Genomic DNA, 17,511 nt, shown 5'->3' with positions numbered 1-17,511 from the left:
CATTTTACAGATGAGGGGTTAGAGCCTCAGACAGGTGAAATCCCTTGCTTGAGGTGCCACAGCTAAGGCCGTGGGCAAGCTGCGGGTTAAATGCCTGTCTGCCTCGGTTCAGAGCCCTTGGTGCTCAGCTGCCTGGCTGTGCTCTCCCGACTGGTTTTTATACTCTCATTGCCTAATAAAAGTAAACTGGCAAACAACTGGAGTCTAATGAGATAATGTATGTGAAAATACTTTTCTAAGTATAGAGATGTTTGGGGAGGACAGAAAAGGCAGCTGGAGTTTAACAGGCTGACCTGCCCACCAAGCCCCGAGACAGTCAGGATATTGCTTTTTGAGGAAGTGATGATCAACACCTTTCTTCTCTTTCTCCTTTAAAAAAACACTTATCCCCTCTTTCCCCCCATAACACCTGATCATTTTGAAGAATCAAAATGTTGCAGAGAACTGAAAGCCCTTTCACAATACCTCTCACCGACACTCCATGACTTGTTGCAGGTTTTAATGGCTCCGTAACTACTTTTGCTGACGTTCCCACATATTTTACCTCAATGGGAACAACTATATATTTGTTCAGTATCTTGCTTTCTTTCAACCTCATCGTATATCCTGACCATCTTTTCATATCAGCACTTAAAAAATCTTTTCTCTCTCTCTATTTTTTTGTAAAGATTTTATTTATGTATTTTACAGACAGAGAGGCAGGCAGAGAGAGAGGAAGGGAAGCAGGCTCCCTGCTGAGCAGATGCGGGGCTTGATCCCAGGACGCTGGGATCATGACCTGAGCTGAAGACAGAGGCTTTAACCCACTGAGCCACCCAGGCGCCCCCAAATCTTTTCTCTTTTAAATAAATAGCCGCATAGTATCCATTTTGCCAGTGTATACACACACACACACACACACACACACGCGCACACACACACTCACAATCATTTTTTGAATTGTCTACTGAAGGACATTTAAGCTACTTCCAATTGTTTTCTTTCCTAACTGCTGCTGCTGCAATGAAGCCCATTGTTCCCAAGAAAGCTTAGAGGGAGTTTCAGATGGAGTGTGACATTTGTCAACTCTGTAGCTGATAAGAGTGACCCATTAGGACTTTGTACTGAGGGTAGGAGCACGTTTCCCTGTATGGAGAAGCAAAGAACTCTGTCCAAAACACTTTAGCCAACACAATCAAAGATATGAGACTTGCCAACAGGTGGGACAACCTCAAAAAGAGTTCCCCGTCTGTGATAGTTTAGTAATAGACCAGAGACCTGCTACTTATTGCTCAACACTGATTGCTGGATCAGAAGAGGAATTTCCAGACTCCGTTTCCAGCAGGGCTGGTGCAGGGCTGTGGATCCCACCAGACAGTCTGGAGACAGCTAGACAGGGAGATGGGCAGCAGAGCTCCAAATCCGGCAACAGCACTGTGGAAGGAGCGGTGACCTACGGGGAGACTCATAACTCATAGACCAACCTCTTCCAGCAGAGGGCAGTGCCTCAGATATCAGGCGGGACTCGGGCCAGCTGGAGCCAGAGCCGGGGACTTCGCTGGACAGATTGCAGCAGCCTTAAGTTGAGGAGAAATTGAACTAAACTGTCCTTTGGATACTGTAAGTGACATTGGGGAACGCTCGGGGAAAGACACGGTGGGACTTCACGCTGCCATGATTTGCCTGTTTTCTAATGTCTGCTCATTGGGGTTTGGTAATAAATCTCTTTTTATACAGCCTGGCTGTGAGGGCTTGCAACTAAGGGAATTTGGAATCAATTTAACTCTACTGGCCACCGAGTTGCTCAGGTTTCTGGGTGCATGCTTGAATCAAAGAGGGAGTGACATGCCTAAAATGTCACCCAACCTTCTGGCCTCAGGGCTCTGTGGATCTGACACAAAGTTTACAAATCGAAAGTTAGCAGAAGGAAAGATATGTAAGAAGTAACAATTTTATCTAAAAATAGAAACTTAGCGTTTAACGCCGGTCTTTCCTTTTTGCATTTCAAGGACTATGAAGGATGACCGTTAAAACAAACTTTATCGTGGAAGAGCCAGCCATGCAAGCTGCCGCGCGTACAGATAATGAAAGGTTAAAAGCAATTAGTCTCCTAGGCCTAAACAGTTTCCCACCGACTCTTCCTGAGTATTGCTTACCTTTCCTTCTGTGTAGTGGTTAGAATCAAATCGGGGCAAAGCTGAGTTACTGTAGGATAAAGACTGCTTCTACTCCTGTTGTTTTTGAGCCTTGCGATAAGAAAGGAAAGAGTGAGTTTGGCCTTTGCTGGTGGAGTCGAGCAGATTTGCCAAATGATGAAAGTACCGTGTGTGTTTAATTATTTGTCAGGCATGGCGATGTCAGACACATCACAAACGAAATCAGAGCAACAGTGAAGTCTAAGGGTAGTTCGCACGCGTTTCTTAGAGAAACCTTAAGTGACGGAAATAGCAGCGGGGAAAATAAAGTTTCTTGGCTGCTTTATTTTCCGGGTCCGTTGCAGCCCGGGGATGTCCGGCGCTCTCCCGGAGGCCAGACGATTAGCGGCCGTCCCGCACTGGCCAACCAGCCGGCGAGTCGTCGGGCCGCGGAGACGCCTAGGGGCTTCGGCGGGTTTGGCGCGGGACTGTCCGCAGCAGGGGCTGCGGCCGGGGACAGGAAGGCAGTCGGAGGCTCTCCCAGAGGCCCTCTGCCAAGGCCGCGGCCGCGACCCGAGACCGTCCCCTGCCGAGGTCTCGCTCGGCAGGGCGCGGCCCCAGCGCCACCCGGCTCGCCCCGGAGAGGTGGGACTTTCCCCACCGGAAGTGATCCCGGCCAGTCTCGGGGAACTGGGGCACCTCAGCCAGTGTGTCAGGGAAACCCTTCCGGGTGTGTGTTGGGGTGGGGGGGTGGGGGGGTGGGAGAGGAAAAAAAAAGAGGTGGCTTCGCCCGGAGTTGCCGCCGCCGTCGCCGCCGGACGGTCCCCGCCCCTTTCCCCTCCGCGAGCAGTGGCGCTGGGGCGGCGGTGAGACGGGGGAGCCGGCCGCTGGCCATGGCCTTGGCGTGACGGAGACTCCCGGGCGGCCGGGCGGGTGCGGACGGCGGGGTAAGCGGCGGCGGAGGCAGCCGGGTCCGGGCGGGAGCTGGCGGAGAGGAGAAGGGATCGGGGAGCGGGTGGCTGCCGGGGGGCCGGCTGGTAACGTGCCCCATCTCCTCCCCCCCCCCCCCCCCCACAGGCCGGACGACGCCCGCGGGAGCCGCGGCCCAGAGACCCGCCCGGGCGGCAGTGACTGGAGCCGAGTCCACAGGCCTGGGCCGGCCCGCCGGCGCGAGCAGGAAGCGGGGTCCCTGGGCCCCTTTGTGTGTGAAGGGCGGGGGAGGGGTGCCGGGCCGCCCCTGGCCGCGGGGGGCTCCCGTTTCGCGGCCCCCACCGCTTCCCTCGGGGGCGCGGCGCGTCTCCCCACCCCGCCTCTCCGGGCTTGCCCTCCTCCCCACGCCCCCTGCCTGGGCTTCGGTTCCTATAGGAAGGGCATCACCATCTCATCCCCACCCACCCGACACTTGGCTCATTCCCCTCCCCCTCCTTTAACTTCCTCTTCTTCCCCCGTTGGGCCCTCTGCCTCTCCGCACTCTCCTCCCCAGTTCGCAGATTTCCGCCCACCTTCCGCCTCCCCGAGCCGCCGCGGCTAGCGGGGTGTTCTTTTCCCTCCCTCTGTTAGGAGTTGCTGAAGGTGAGACTCATGAGGGAATACAAGGTAGTGGTGTTAGGAAGCGGAGGGGTTGGCAAATCTGCCCTTACTGTGCAGTTTGTCACTGGGACTTTCATTGAGAAATATGACCCCACCATTGAAGATTTCTACCGCAAAGAGATCGAAGTGGACTCTTCTCCCTCCGTGCTGGAAATTCTGGACACCGCAGGAACGGAGCAGTTTGCCTCCATGAGAGATCTCTACATCAAAAACGGCCAAGGTTTCATCCTGGTTTATAGCCTGGTTAATCAACAGTCTTTCCAGGTAACCAAACCGAGTCTTGTAATTTGTTGGAAGGGGGTGTGGTAATCCCACAGTTACTTCTGGTGTGCTTGAACCGTGCGTTAATGACTATGTTTTGCTTCTGAAAGTTAGACATGGCGCATTTTTGAGGTTACTTCTGGCACGGAAAAGTATCGGGTTGTTTCTATAGAGAGAGTCTGCAGTAACAACCGTCAACAAATATTTTAAAGTTATTTTTGAGTCAGAAAAAAGTGAGAATGAAATGGTCTGTGTATATTTAGCCTGAAAGGGAACCTTCTGAAGTTGCTTGTTCAGTTCAACAAGTATTGATGAATGTACTTACCGAACAACATTTAAGAGCTAATCTCAGGTAAATAGAGCACTTTGCAGAGAAAATTATTTGGAGCCGATTATCTGTAACTCCTCTGTGTCTGCTTTCCACACCTCTTCCTCTGTGTTCTCTCACCCGTTTCCCAACCAGATTCATAAATCTTAGTGTTACAAGACGGAGAACCCAGGACCTGCCTTCTAGGCATTTTACTTACTTTGGGGCGTGTGAAGGAAAGTTACTGATTGAAAAGACAGTACCCAGAATTAATAACCGGCAAAAGGCTACAGTGACTCTCCTCTTCTGCAGCTGATCCAAGTTGTTTTTGATAACACCAACTGTATTTATGCAAAATATGTGGATCTGGGAACACCACACAAGTGCAAATTTCTAACCCCGGCTGGGTGGCCAAGCTGGAGGTGGTCCAGTTTCTTCCGAAAAATCTGTCCTGTCCTTCACTGGGAGACCGACTGAAGGTTTAACATTATTTTAAGAGATGCAGTAAATGTTGCTATTTATTCCTCCAAAATAAATAACCTCATATTGACCCATTCTATTGACCTCCATTGATTTAGGAAATGGATAGTTTTTTTCTGCATTTAAAGGTATGCACTTAATGTTGCTTGCTTAAGAGACATTAAGTGCTTTAGCGAATACAATGTGCGAATTCCGCTTTTCTTAGTATTTAAATTACAGTACTCTAGTGAAGTTTTCCAGTAACCACGTATAGCAACTTCAGGATTTTTTTTTCTCTTAAAGATATCATAAGAATAGTGACCAAACTAAAGTACGTTTTATGTGGGCTTGAATTCCAAAGCAGTAATAGTATCATAAAAGCATTTTTCCCCAGAAAGTACCAAAGGTGCTATTTGACAGGCATTTTCTTTCTAAAGGATCCCCCAGAGATTTGTTATTCTATTAGCTGACTCCCTTGAGGCTGAAAATCTGTTGAAGGATTTTTCATGTGATTTCCATTATATCTGCTTCTGTTACAGGCATAAATAGGGAGTGAAAAACTGCCATTATTTCAGCAGAGACTTTTAAACTCTTTCAAGCCCAATTGTCATAAATTTGGTTTCTCATTTGAACTTGTGTTTCCGTAAGGACACAGGGAAAAAGAGCTTAACCTAGAAGACCGAATTGATACATGATCAAACGGAATCGTTGCAAACACCAAATAATCATGGTTTCACAAATTTTCAGTCCTCTATTTTTCCTTCATCCTGCAAGCAAATGTTCCATTCACTGTCAACTATTCAAATTAAACACGTTTGATATTTAACTCAAACCTTGTAAGTTTTGAGACATTTAAAAATCGGAAACTTTGTATTAAATCTATATAATTGCCTTAAAGCAACACTTCCTCCCCTCACCCAAAGTTGATGCCACCTGAGAATTGCTAAGGCTCTTGTCTTTTATCATTAATTGTAATTAGAAAAAATAATAATACACTTGGGAGAAAATTGAAGTTGTAAAACCTAACCAGGCAAAGGGAAGTATGACTGTCTTCCCACCCAGACTGCTGCTCAGTGCGATTTGTCCTTCCTAGGAGCTGCTCATTGTCGCATTAGTTTCTAGTGTATTTTAAGGTGTTCGATTTCACTGGGATGAAGGCCTACCATTAAATTTAAAGTGAAACATTTAAGTGTATAAATCTGTTTTGAACTGGCCTTCGAGGCATGACACGGTGTTTTTGGTCCCACCTGAAACACTTTCTCACAGGCACACTTGCTAAATGTCTAGGAATGCATAGATGCCCCAGGCCTGTGCTAGGATAACAGGTGTTTTCAGGAGTGCTGACAAGCTGGCAGGTTTAAGGAGATAGCTAAACATCCTTATGTACAAATGGATTCATCATAATTGGGAACTTAACTTTTTATATCGGTGCAGACCAGGGGAAAGAAGTATGAGTCCCGAGGTTTGTGGGCAGCCTGCATTTTATTTTCTTGAGAGAAACCCAGCAGGTGGGATATGTGGAAATGATCGGGTTCCTGCTTGGGTGGGGAAAATGTTTATTTTGTCCATTTGGGTGTATAGATTTATTTTGGATTCGGTTTTCTGTGCTCCCTGAGGGATGACTTCTTGTGATATTGTAATACTCCTGTTATGGTCATGCACACAGAATTTTTTTTTTTTCTCTTTGTGATTGTTTGAATAGGATATCAAGCCCATGAGAGATCAGATTGTCAGAGTGAAGAGATATGAAAAAGTCCCACTAATCCTAGTAGGAAATAAAGTGGATCTGGAACCAGAAAGAGAGGTTATGTCTTCAGAAGGCAGAGCTCTGGCTCAAGAATGGGGCTGCCCTTTCATGGAAACATCGGCAAAAAGTAAATCAATGGTGGATGAACTTTTTGCTGAGATCGTCAGGCAAATGAACTATTCATCCCTGCCCGAGAAGCAAGATCAGTGTTGTACAACTTGCGTTGTCCAGTAAAAAAAGAACCTCAATCATGGCCATACCGAGCAGGTTAGTTGTTGATGGAACCTTATGAGTCTGAGTGTGTTTTGGTTTTGATCGAGTATTAACAAAAAGCTGGTTAATACCAATACACGTTGTGCTACCTTCAGTTTCCTTGTGTGTTTTTAAAGTAACATTTCCCTTAGCACAAAATAGTCAACATTCAATGAAGAAAATAAAAAAGATAAGCAAAATGAAGGTAAGGAATTGCCTATATTCCTGTCACTAAGATTTATCTTTTAAAGGTGAATCACTGTTCTCTCTGCTTCATCGATAACATTCCTTTCGGGGTGGGTTGAGTTAGAGGATGATACTCCTCTTCCCTGTGCCGGTGATTTCACATCCAGCAATAATTATAGAAGATGATGGGTTTTATGTTTTCTATACTTTTCTGTCCCAGGCTAGAGAGCTGCTGTAATTGAAGTCATCAGTTTACTAATCATCCAAGTGCTTGATTGAACAGGATGATTATTTAATCAAGCTCATCTGTACCTTGCACTTCAGGGACTTCAGTGACCTCTGATAATAGCAAATTATAGTGCCACAGCGTACCTTGACTTCATTATGACCATATGGTCCAAATGAAAATCTGGTAAAATCATCTGTGATGTGTTGGAAGAGACACACCCAGTCCCAGGCAACATTTCTATTCAGTTTAGTAAATAATGGAGTTAATAAGAACAAAAACAAAACCTTCACGCCTTGCATTGGGTTGAATGATAACTTCATAAGAGTTTTTTCAAATGATTGAGTTTTTTAAAAAGCAAAGTTGTGTAAGACTTACTGAGCATTTTAAGTGGGATTCTTTTATTCACATCGTGATCTTTTAATCTAGTTTATAATTGGGCAGATAGTCTCATCTCACTTAGATAGTAACCCTTACATAACAAGATAAAACAACCAGTGTCCCGGACAACTGCAAAACCCCAGCAAACGGCAGACTAGCCTGACAATCTCAGGAATGGAACTGATTGTTGGGAGCCAAGACTGACCTCAAGTCTACAAGGCGGTGTTGCAAATGGCAACAGGCATTTCGGATTACAGAGATGGTTCCTAATCAAAGGTCTGGCGTTAGATGTGCTCCCTGGAGAAAAGACTAACAGTCCCCAGTTTATCTTTACAGACAAGATCTTCCATCAGGGAGTGTCTGTCACCTTCGAAAATGAAGGATGACAACAGTGCTTTATTCAAAATGCTTTCACATGTCTCCTTTTTAGCGCGTCCGAATATGACGAGAGCACACTTACGTTCTAACACCTGGCTACACCTGCCGCGTCCGGCATCACTGTCGAGACCACGCTCCAGCTTGTGTTAGGCTGAGAGCATCACGCTGGCAGTGTAGTTGTTTGAAGCAGGAACAGGCGTCTGCAGGTGATCCAGCCCCGTGTTCGTGTTTCCCTAAATCTCTCCCCACTGGGAAGCCAGCTTCAAGTTGGAACAAGTCTGTGTGGTGATTGCATCTTTACCATTATGCTCCCTTACTGTGTCCGACACTTTTAACTGGGGAAGTGACATAAATGTGCATGTTTTAGTGTTGTCATCTTTATAAAAAAATTAACCAGCTCCCACAGAATGTTCCCGGTTTTCTCTCCGGCATTAGCCTAGACAGCCACAGGAAGTAAACCAAATAAAATGCAGACTGGCAAATGGGTAGTTCCTAAAGTGATTTTTAAATCTGAGTTCTCGCCACATTTGTTTCATTTTGCAGCTTGTGGGATCTAAATGACTTTTAGTCCATTTGGTTACCTGCGGGGATGATTAAATCGAATTGCTTTATATCTCAAGCCAACTATGTTTATGTTTTAATTATTTCAATTTAATAATTGGTCATTTCTTTATAATAATAATAGATCAAGTCGCCTGTGTAGTTTTTTGTTTGGTTTTCATTGTTGTAAGCAGAATACACATTGGAGGTGTGAGCACTGAAATAAAATAAGCAGCTGAATGTCTGAAAATATTAAAGGAAATTTCCTGACCAAGATCTTTTAGAACAAAGCACACCATGCTTGTTCTTTTCTGGCCTCACGTAAGCTGGAATTGATGTGTATGGGAATCTATAACCTGATGCCTGGAAAAGCTCGTGCTCATGCTGGCTTACTATTTATCTACAAAAATAGGTGATGAATTCTGAATCCCGCAGCTTGAGCCACGGAGCTCCGAAGTCTGTCAGTCCCAGATCCAAAGTGAAGATCAAACTTTGACAATGTGATTTCAGCAATGCTTGTCCTTAATACTTAGAAGAGCACCTTTGTCCAAGTGAGAAATGATAAGATTCAGATAAGTCAGAACTGTTGGGACTGTTGTAAGGCAGTTGCTCTTCCTTGAAAGGGGACATTTTCATGTTCTAAGAATTGCTTCTGATAATTGCTCACATTTATTTCTTACCACCCTTCAGTGTGGGTCACCGGTCTCTTGCCTAACACCTGTTTATCTGCGTGGCTCCCAGGATCGTTTCCTCACCTTTCACCCTCCCACTGGCTGTAGTCTTAGTGTGAGTTCCGAAGCCCAGATTCTTTACTCGCTGTTCTCGTGGCGGCTTTCCTCACTGACCCAGGGAACCTGCCGCCGAGGGCCTGGAAAGCCTGCCTTCCTGCGCAGCAACAGTATACTGGAAACCCGGGTCAAGGCTGCAGCCTGGTCTGCTTTCACTAACTACATCATAGCTCCTCTGTATGTTGGTGTAAATAATTGACAATTGGTTCTTTGGGTGTACTGTTGTGGAGAATGATGGGTGTTTTGTTAACCATCTCATAATACTTGAAAAGAAGTGAATCCCAGTGCTGTGGGCACTCAGGGAGCGGAGAGCCCACGTCCAGTTAGAGCACACTTGTCAGGACTCTGGGCTCCTTGTTGCTGGGACTGCCCTGTGCGTTGGAGGGTGCTGACCAGCGTCCCTGGCCCCTCCTTTTACTAGGTAGATGCCAGCAGCAGTCTCCCCGACCCCTAGTTGTGACAAACAAGGATATCTCCAGACATTGCCTGATGGCTCCTAGGGGTCACTAAGAACCACTGACTTCGAGGAATGGGGGAACAGTAACATTTGAGTCCCGTCTTAGAAGAATGGGTAGGTAGGATGTGAAGGGGATGAGGGAGGGGTAGAGGTGATTTCCAAACCGAGAGAGCGCCAAAAAGGAGCAAAATAATATCCCTGAATTAGTAGTAGTCTGTTGGTGCCCTGAAAAGCAGGTGGGAAGTGCAGTAAAGTTACCCTTCAAGTGTGACAGTTTGGTAAATACCCTTTTGGCAAATAGAATTCTTGAAGAGATTATTCCTCAAGGATTTCTGTATCTCACTCCAGTATTGATGAAAGTTATTTTTAAAAAAAAGAAAGAAAGAAAGAAAAGAAAACCAGAATAAAAAAGGTGTTCTTACTGTGGTTTGAAGGGCTCTGGAAAGATTTGATCCTATTTTTTGCCGTGCAGTACGGAACGGCTTCTCGCAACGAGAGTAAATGGTGCATAAGAGTACCAAACGCCAGCAATCAAACTGAAAGAACAAAGATCATTATTTATGTCAGCTTCAGTTCATTATGTATGTCAGCCTGAAGAAAAAGCGAGATCCTTGATTCCAGACCAGCACATCATTTCACGTGGCAGCAGAATGCCCGGGATGTTCACAAAGGCTCCTGAGAGGCTGAATCATCTATGAATGTCATTTTAGTCTCGCTGGCCTTACCATTTCTAAACACTGCGGAATTGATTAGCATGTTCAGGGTTTTTTTTTTTCTAAATAAATAACGTGGAATCAGAATTGTTCCTAGTCTTTTGTCCCCCAGCTTTTAATTACATACGACGTGCTAAGGATTTAGCAAACGAAAAAGGGAAAATCATGGAAATTAAATCACATTGTGTACTTTAAAATGCTGGCATTTTCATATCCAAGTTAAATGAATCCTATGGGTGAAACACTAGGCTGAAATTCTGTTGCAGGAGTTAAAGTGTAGATACTTTTTTTCCCCCCTGCCCTATTTTGCATATCACCTTGAGTAGGGGAAATAGCTTATTTTAAATGCTTGTTTGTCATCCAGATCCCATGGTGAGCCAAACTCGAGCCAGTGGCATGGTGGCCCTGGGTGGAGCACGGGGCATGCTTTGGGGGCACTATGTACCATAAAGATCTGCAGTGGACCTGGGGCATAAGGGTCCTTTCTGCAACCCCCCCAATTGTCCCAGACCTTTACTGACACCGTCCCCTCTTCTCTGCCCAAAGGTTCATGGTCTGGGACTGTTCAGAGTGAATAGGTGCCTAGTTAGACCTGCTCTGGGTGTGGAGGTGTCTGTGATTAGAATGACTCCTTGTATATCTGTTCCCTCTTTAATTGCTTCCTTTTAACCTCAAGATTAGGCTTTTATTGCAGAATGAAATGCATATGAGCCATTCAGTTTTACTCCATTACCTCTCTGGCTTAGAATGAACCATCAGTAGAATTAACAAAAATTGCATCATAGAGTTGGAGAGTTGCCACCGAGGAAATATTCTAGCCATACTCCAGGAAAGATTCTCCTCGTGGGATTACTTCTCAGTGGAATTCGAAAATCCAGAAGATAATATCACTAAGAAAAACTTAAGTCCTGTCAGCTGTTGGAAAAACTTACCCTACCAAAAAAACATACTCCCAAATTCTTTTGATTCGCCACAGTTTTAGGAACATGGGATTCAGAAAAAAGCCACTTAGAGTGGAGGGGAGCAGCCCCCTACCTGGTCTGATCTGAAGCTAGCAGCTGGAATCCAGTCATTGGGCTCATACCCTGCTTCGCAGTGGACACGGTCCTACTACCGGAGCTCTCAGAATTGAATTAATTAATTTAAATTTACGGAGATTTTAGGTGTAGGACAGAAGAAAAACAGTTTATCCCTTCCTTTCTACCCCGGGTTTACCGTAAACTCCTTACAGCCTGGTCCCACTTTCATTCCAAGGCTCAGTGCCCTAGTTTGAGTATTTAACTTGGATAGGAAAATGCCATGTAAAAAAAAAATGTGAAGGGAAATTCGTTTTTTAAAAAATTCTTTGGTTAAATCTCCAGAATATCATATGTCTACAACTGGAAAAAAATGAAAATTGATTATGTTTGCACATTTATGTTTGCTAAAAAGAATGCTAGTAAATAGCGTTGTACGTAGAAATGGTGAATCCAGCTAAGCTAAAAAGACATTCATAAACTGCTCAGCCTCTCAGGAGCCTTTGTTAACATCCCGGGCATTCTGCTGCCACGTGAAATGATGTGCTGGTCTGGAATCAAGGATCTCCCTTTTCTTCATGCTGCCAGAAATAATGATCTTTGTTCTTTCAGTTATGTGTTTGGTACTCTCGGGTACCAACTTACCCCGCTTGGGAGACTCTATTTCATCATTTCCTGAGCAGAAGGTTTGGACTGTTCGGGGTGTGTTTGTGTGTGTGTGTGCGCGCACACGCTCTTCCTTAACAAATTCTAATTGGGAAAAAAGTGAAAGAGTGAAACCAGTTAAGCAAGAGTTGGAGCAGAAGCTTCCAGAGTTGAGATTTGTTGGGTGTCTTACTGGAAACTTGATTGTCGAGGACAAGGATCACTTGGATTCTGTCTTACAGGCAGCAAGTTATACTTTTGCAATCTGTCTGGATGTGGTATCCTGGGAGTTAAAAAGTATGAGTTTGACCAGCTGCCTTTAAAGCTTCTGGAATGTTTTTTAAATGAACGAGAGTTGTTAGTATACTGAAAATGTTGCTGTCAGAATGTGCAGCAATAACATTTATATTTTGCATTCTGTGAAATAACTAATCTTGAGAGAGACCGTCCTTTTTGCTTAATGCAAACTTTTGCTTTAGGATTTGTAAGTGCAGAGAGTCACAATTTATTGCTCTTCTGAAAAAGACCTGGTATTAATACTTTGTTCAGCGGTATGCCTCCTATTAATGTTGAGTCTGACCCAGGATTTATCTGTCTCCTGATTTCACTGGAGTGTTGTTGTCCTGTCGTGGGGTGTGGATGGACCATATGTTAAGCAGATTTTTAGAGAGTGGGAAATAATGCATCTATCACCTTTTATGTCATGTAGATTATGGTTGATAAGCTGGCTTGTATTCTTAGTGTTTATTTTGGCTAGAAACAAATAATTACTACTTCCTCAATTTGATTTCAGAGAATGCCAGAACTACTAAAACATCGTATGTTACAAGTCTTCACTGTTTAAGAGACAGAAGCATATTTGAAAATCCCAAACTCTTTATAATTTATTTTTTAAGGTGGATGAAAATTTACAGCAGACTTATTAATTCAAATCAATTGAGAAAAGTCTAATCTGAATTACTGAAAAGTCTGCACACTGAATTGCATATATACTGAAATACTGTTGGGGCGCCTGGGTGGCTCAGCCCTTAAGCGTCTGCCTTGGGCTCAGATCATGATCCCAGGGTCTGGGATAGAGCCATGCTCTCTGCTCAGCCGGGAGCCTGCTTCTCCCTCTGCAGGTCCCCCTGCTTGTGTTCCTCTCTCGTTGTCTCTCTCTGTCAAATAAATGAATAAATAATCTTAAAAAAAAGAAAGAAATACTGTTGTCTTAGGTATAAAAATTCAAATAAGGCTTAAAAAATAAAGGCCCTCAGTCTGGATATCAGAGACATAATTCTGGTCTTCTAGAATTTATATCATAGTTGAGAAATGGAAAAAAAAAAACCGCTGACATTTGCATACTTTCTAAGGTACTTTCACATACTATGTGATATTTACCACAACCCTTGAGGAAATAATTTTTATCTTTATTTTAATGATGAGGAAACTGGACTTGCTCAAGCTTAAATAACCAGCATCCTAGTTAATTTTGATGCAAAAAAGGTTTAATTTTAATTGGAAAATACTGTTTCCTAATAATTTCTAAGGCAAATTCTTCTATTTTTCCTAATGTGTTTAGGTGGCAGAATTTCAGTAATGAGCAGAGAGACATTCTTAAAAAGTAATCATTTTTATGTTATAGCTGCTAATAAAGAGTTCTCTCAGGGTTGGACACTAATAGAAGTGTAGCTTTCAAATGAAATTAAAATTATGCATGTAGAAATATTGGTAGAGCCTCTAGATGATCTTAAATTGGTTTTGCTTGGCATTCTTTCATAGTTGCTGTTCTACTCTTTGTTTCTGGCTTCATTTAACAACTTTTATCTTTTACATTAAAAAACAAACGTAATTCCACTCCCCTAGAAGGTACATAGTGATCCAGCACAGTTAAAGGACCTTGTGTCTGAATGATAGGTCCCCCCCACCTTGGTATTAATTAGAAGGGGAAAAGTGTGTCAACTGTGAGAGTGGAGATTGAGAAACCCAGATCAGAGGAGAGGTCCCTGTGGTTGGGAGGATGTCCAAAACGGCAGACCAGAATGGGGACCGGGAACTACCACTGTCACCTAGCATCTAACCCAAGTCGGGGTACGTAGTAGGGACTCAGTAGGTAGACCCTGATTGCATTACATTTTCTTATTTTAAGTTTTCCCCCAAAACCTGCATTTTGAAAAAGTTTTGTATACTGTCCAGTTTGCTCATAATGAAGGTGTGTTTTATTCTAATGCCATTTCCCATGAAAAGTATGAAGAAATCAGATTCAGAGTAGAAGTTAATATCTGCTACTTTTGTACTGTAAACAGTAATCTTGTAAACTGGTAAGAATATGTTTAGTATTGTATAAAGTATAAAACAATTACGAAGTATAATTATATATTTAAAAATAAACCAGAGTAGCTAGATGCACACGGTATTTTATATTCAGTGCATCACTAGTGTTTCTAATTTTCAGTGACTCTTTTTGACCACATAAAATTATTTTTTTAATTTAAACTCATGGGGAACACAGCGAAATTACACCTTAACATAGTTCTGGTGCCAGTTCTGTTGTCATTGTTCTCATTTGAACCTGTAATCTGTTGCTATATTTTTATGATATTTTCATCTTAATTGCAGATAAAACTCAGAGGAAATTTGCACAGATGCTGCTTTGGAGAACTTTACAACCTGGGTTGCAGAACTGAGCCTTGGTAAACCTGTCTCTATTACAGCATGTTGCCATACATCTAATTCAGTGCATAAGGTCCTTGGCCTTCAAGATCCATTGACCTTAAACGGGAATGCTTAGCACGTTTACCATATGTTTAAAATCTGTTCTTTATCAATCAGTCCTTTTGTAGCTTTCTAAGTTCTTATTGATGGCTAATAGGCAAGAATTAATTTTTAATATTTTAATTGATTTCTTTAATCAGTTTCTCAACTTGTATTTATTAAATACTCAAACTCAGTATTACCTACTCAATGCCTTTTGAAAGAAAGTTATAATGGAGAAAAAAATTGAGCCTTAAACAAATGGTTACTTCTGTATATTACCTCGCACCAGTGCTTCATTCTATTTGTAAAATCTTTCTCCTTTAAATGGTTGGTTAATACTTTGAGACTTTGTTTACGTGTGGCAGTGTTGTAAAAAGAAACTAAAGATCACGTTTTTACCCTGATGAATGGAATATCCCTTTTCTTCAAGTGCAGTTTGTGATGTGTTTCTGTGATTAACATGTTCTGAAAGTTCCAAGTGATATTTGAAATTGACGGTAGAGCATTTAGCTGAAGAGTTAAGCATTTGATTCCATTAGGTTTTCACATGTGTTAATCTCATTTACAGCATCGAATTGCAGCAGTAACATTTTCCTTTCTGTGAAGTTCTAAATTTAGTTATGACCTACTTAGCAATGCCTTTGAAAAGGGATATTGTATCCATGGTAAATTAATTGTATACCTAAACAGAGATCGCTCAGCTTTGCCTGTCAGGCTTGTAATTGACATCTAGTAGACTTCTGCACATGTAAAATTGAATTCAAATAAAATCATATACGCTTTCTAGTTCTTAATATTTGTCTTTCTGGATAATAGTTTAAAGCGATATTTGTTAAAGTTTTCTTGCACTATCACAATTGCTTTTTAGTTACTTCTCAAGAAGCATGTTCGTAGTAGAGACAAAAATCTGTGTAACAGGAGAGGATAGCGCCAAGTCTCTGGGCTTTTTTGTTTGTTTGTTTTTTGGATTTTTTTTTTCCAAATGTGCTTCTAATAGCCATTGCCTTCCATGTTGTTTACCTAATCAGCACATTTTGTCTGAATACTTGAACATTTTAACAATAACACAGGTATAGAAACAGAAAAGAAACTTGTAATCTTTTGGTTCAGTTTTAACATCTTGACAACAAGCGCTTTTTCTAGCAACAACTTTAAAATTTTGTAAGTTTGACAGTATTTTCTCGTTGGGTTTTTATTTGGTTTATTTGCGTGCTTTTAATTTGCAGAAGTTAGTAACTGCAGCTCACCTACTGCACCAAAGTTCTCGATTTCAGGAGCCCAGCTTTAGTCATTTGAACATGCTTCTAAATAAAACAAAACAAAAAACCAAAACTATACTTTTGATCTATAATAATAGCTCAATAACTTTGTCAAGGAAAGCTCTAATATATGCAGTGATGGTTTATGGAAGGGTGTGGCAATTTAAATTTATATTGTGTGTGATGTTCAAATAAAGTGATATCTACATTCATGTGATTTATTGGTCAGCATGACCATTAATTATTATGTAGAGATTGATTAAACTTTGATTTCCTTTTTTAAAATCGTGTTGCATTTGATTCCTGATCAGATTCCCTCAAAGTGAACCCTTGATCTGAGATTTTGGATTTTATAGTGAGATTGTAAGGGTGGAGGCAGTTGAAACATTGTTCCTTATTCACAGACCACTTGAAATGAATACCTAATTTAAGTTCGCACTTTAATACCAAACTTAAAAACCAAACACTTGGTACAGAGTAGGTTAAGTGGTCATGGTTCATCTTTATTAGCTGTGCAAAATTCTAAAGGAATCAAATAATTCATGATGATTTAAAAATTTTCTGCAGATGATTTTTTTATATATACAGTGTTTCTTTCCTATGGATAGTTCCCCCTTGCCCCCAGGATTGATCTCAGCAGCGAATTTAACCTGAATTCACTTAGGATCACAGGAATCAGGGGAAAGTGATATAAAGGTGGTTTCTCCAGCACATTTTAAGAAAAGGGACCAAAAGTTATTTTAGCTTCCTCACTAGATTGCATGTCAAGTTGCTTATTAGGATAATAAATTAATATTAAATGAAATATATGTCTCATCTTTACTATGGCATCTGTTTAGGAGTTGTTCAAATCACTGCAGTAGGGCTCTGCAAATAAAATCATGTAACCTGTTAATGGATCTAATGTACTGTAACTTTATCAATGAAAAGTAAAAATCTCAAATAACAAGTACAAACATTGAACAATGACCTATAAAGATTTGTAAAAGTAAAATTTTTCCAATAGATTTCATTCTTGTCATTTTGTAAGATGACCCTGCAGTCCACCTGTTTGTAACTTTTTTAATAAAATAGACATCTGTATTACCGAGGTTGGTTTCTTGAATTTTTTGTTATGTTACTAGTTCTAGATTTGCTAACTTGTAAATCTGTCTTATAACTGACAGCCATTACTTCTATCAAAATGATTGTGTTGTATTGTAGTAAATACTGAAACAAATTAAATGTTCACTTATGTCCTTAGTCACAGTTATGGCGTATGTTGGGGAGGGAAACTAACCCATGTCCTAAAATGTAATATTTAATCAATTGAGTCACTTCCAAATAAATTAGAAATTAGAACTAATGGGTGAAAAAGAATGATATGTGTAACTTGTCACATTTGGAGAGAGTGGTCCAACTACAAATCTGTTGGCTGGGCATTATCCATGTGTAGGAGATTTCAGACAGTATTAAG

The 17,511-nt window shown here is 42.0% G+C and overlaps 1 protein-coding gene across 4 annotated transcripts; it reads left to right on the top strand.

Moving 5' to 3' along the window:
* The first annotated feature begins 1,477 nt into the window (after nt 1-1,477).
* Nucleotides 1,478-17,145, top strand: RAP2C (RAP2C, member of RAS oncogene family). 4 transcript variants are annotated; one of them, XM_080794864.1, is made up of 6 exons: nt 1,529-1,599; nt 1,989-2,070; nt 3,192-3,315; nt 3,675-3,968; nt 6,434-6,745; nt 14,659-17,145. In XM_080794864.1, exons 2-5 carry the CDS (start codon nt 2,000-2,002, stop codon nt 6,710-6,712), a joined length of 768 nt encoding a protein of 255 aa, XP_080650990.1. In that variant the 5' UTR covers nt 1,529-1,599; nt 1,989-1,999; the 3' UTR covers nt 6,713-6,745; nt 14,659-17,145. The 4 variants fall into 4 exon arrangements, with proteins under 4 accessions (XP_080650993.1, XP_080650991.1, XP_080650990.1 ...); XM_080794867.1 differs by lacking the exon at nt 1,989-2,070 and having other exon boundaries at nt 1,478-1,599; XM_080794865.1 differs by lacking the exon at nt 1,989-2,070 and having other exon boundaries at nt 1,478-1,599; nt 3,192-3,968.
* The last annotated feature ends 366 nt before the right edge of the window (nt 17,146-17,511 follow it).

Source organism: Martes martes, assembly GCF_963455335.1.
Source record: "Martes martes genome assembly, chromosome: X".
Lineage (NCBI taxonomy): Eukaryota > Metazoa > Chordata > Mammalia > Carnivora > Mustelidae > Martes > Martes martes.
The sequence above is the reverse complement of the archived record's forward strand: the minus strand, read 5'-3'. Positions and strand labels throughout refer to the sequence as shown.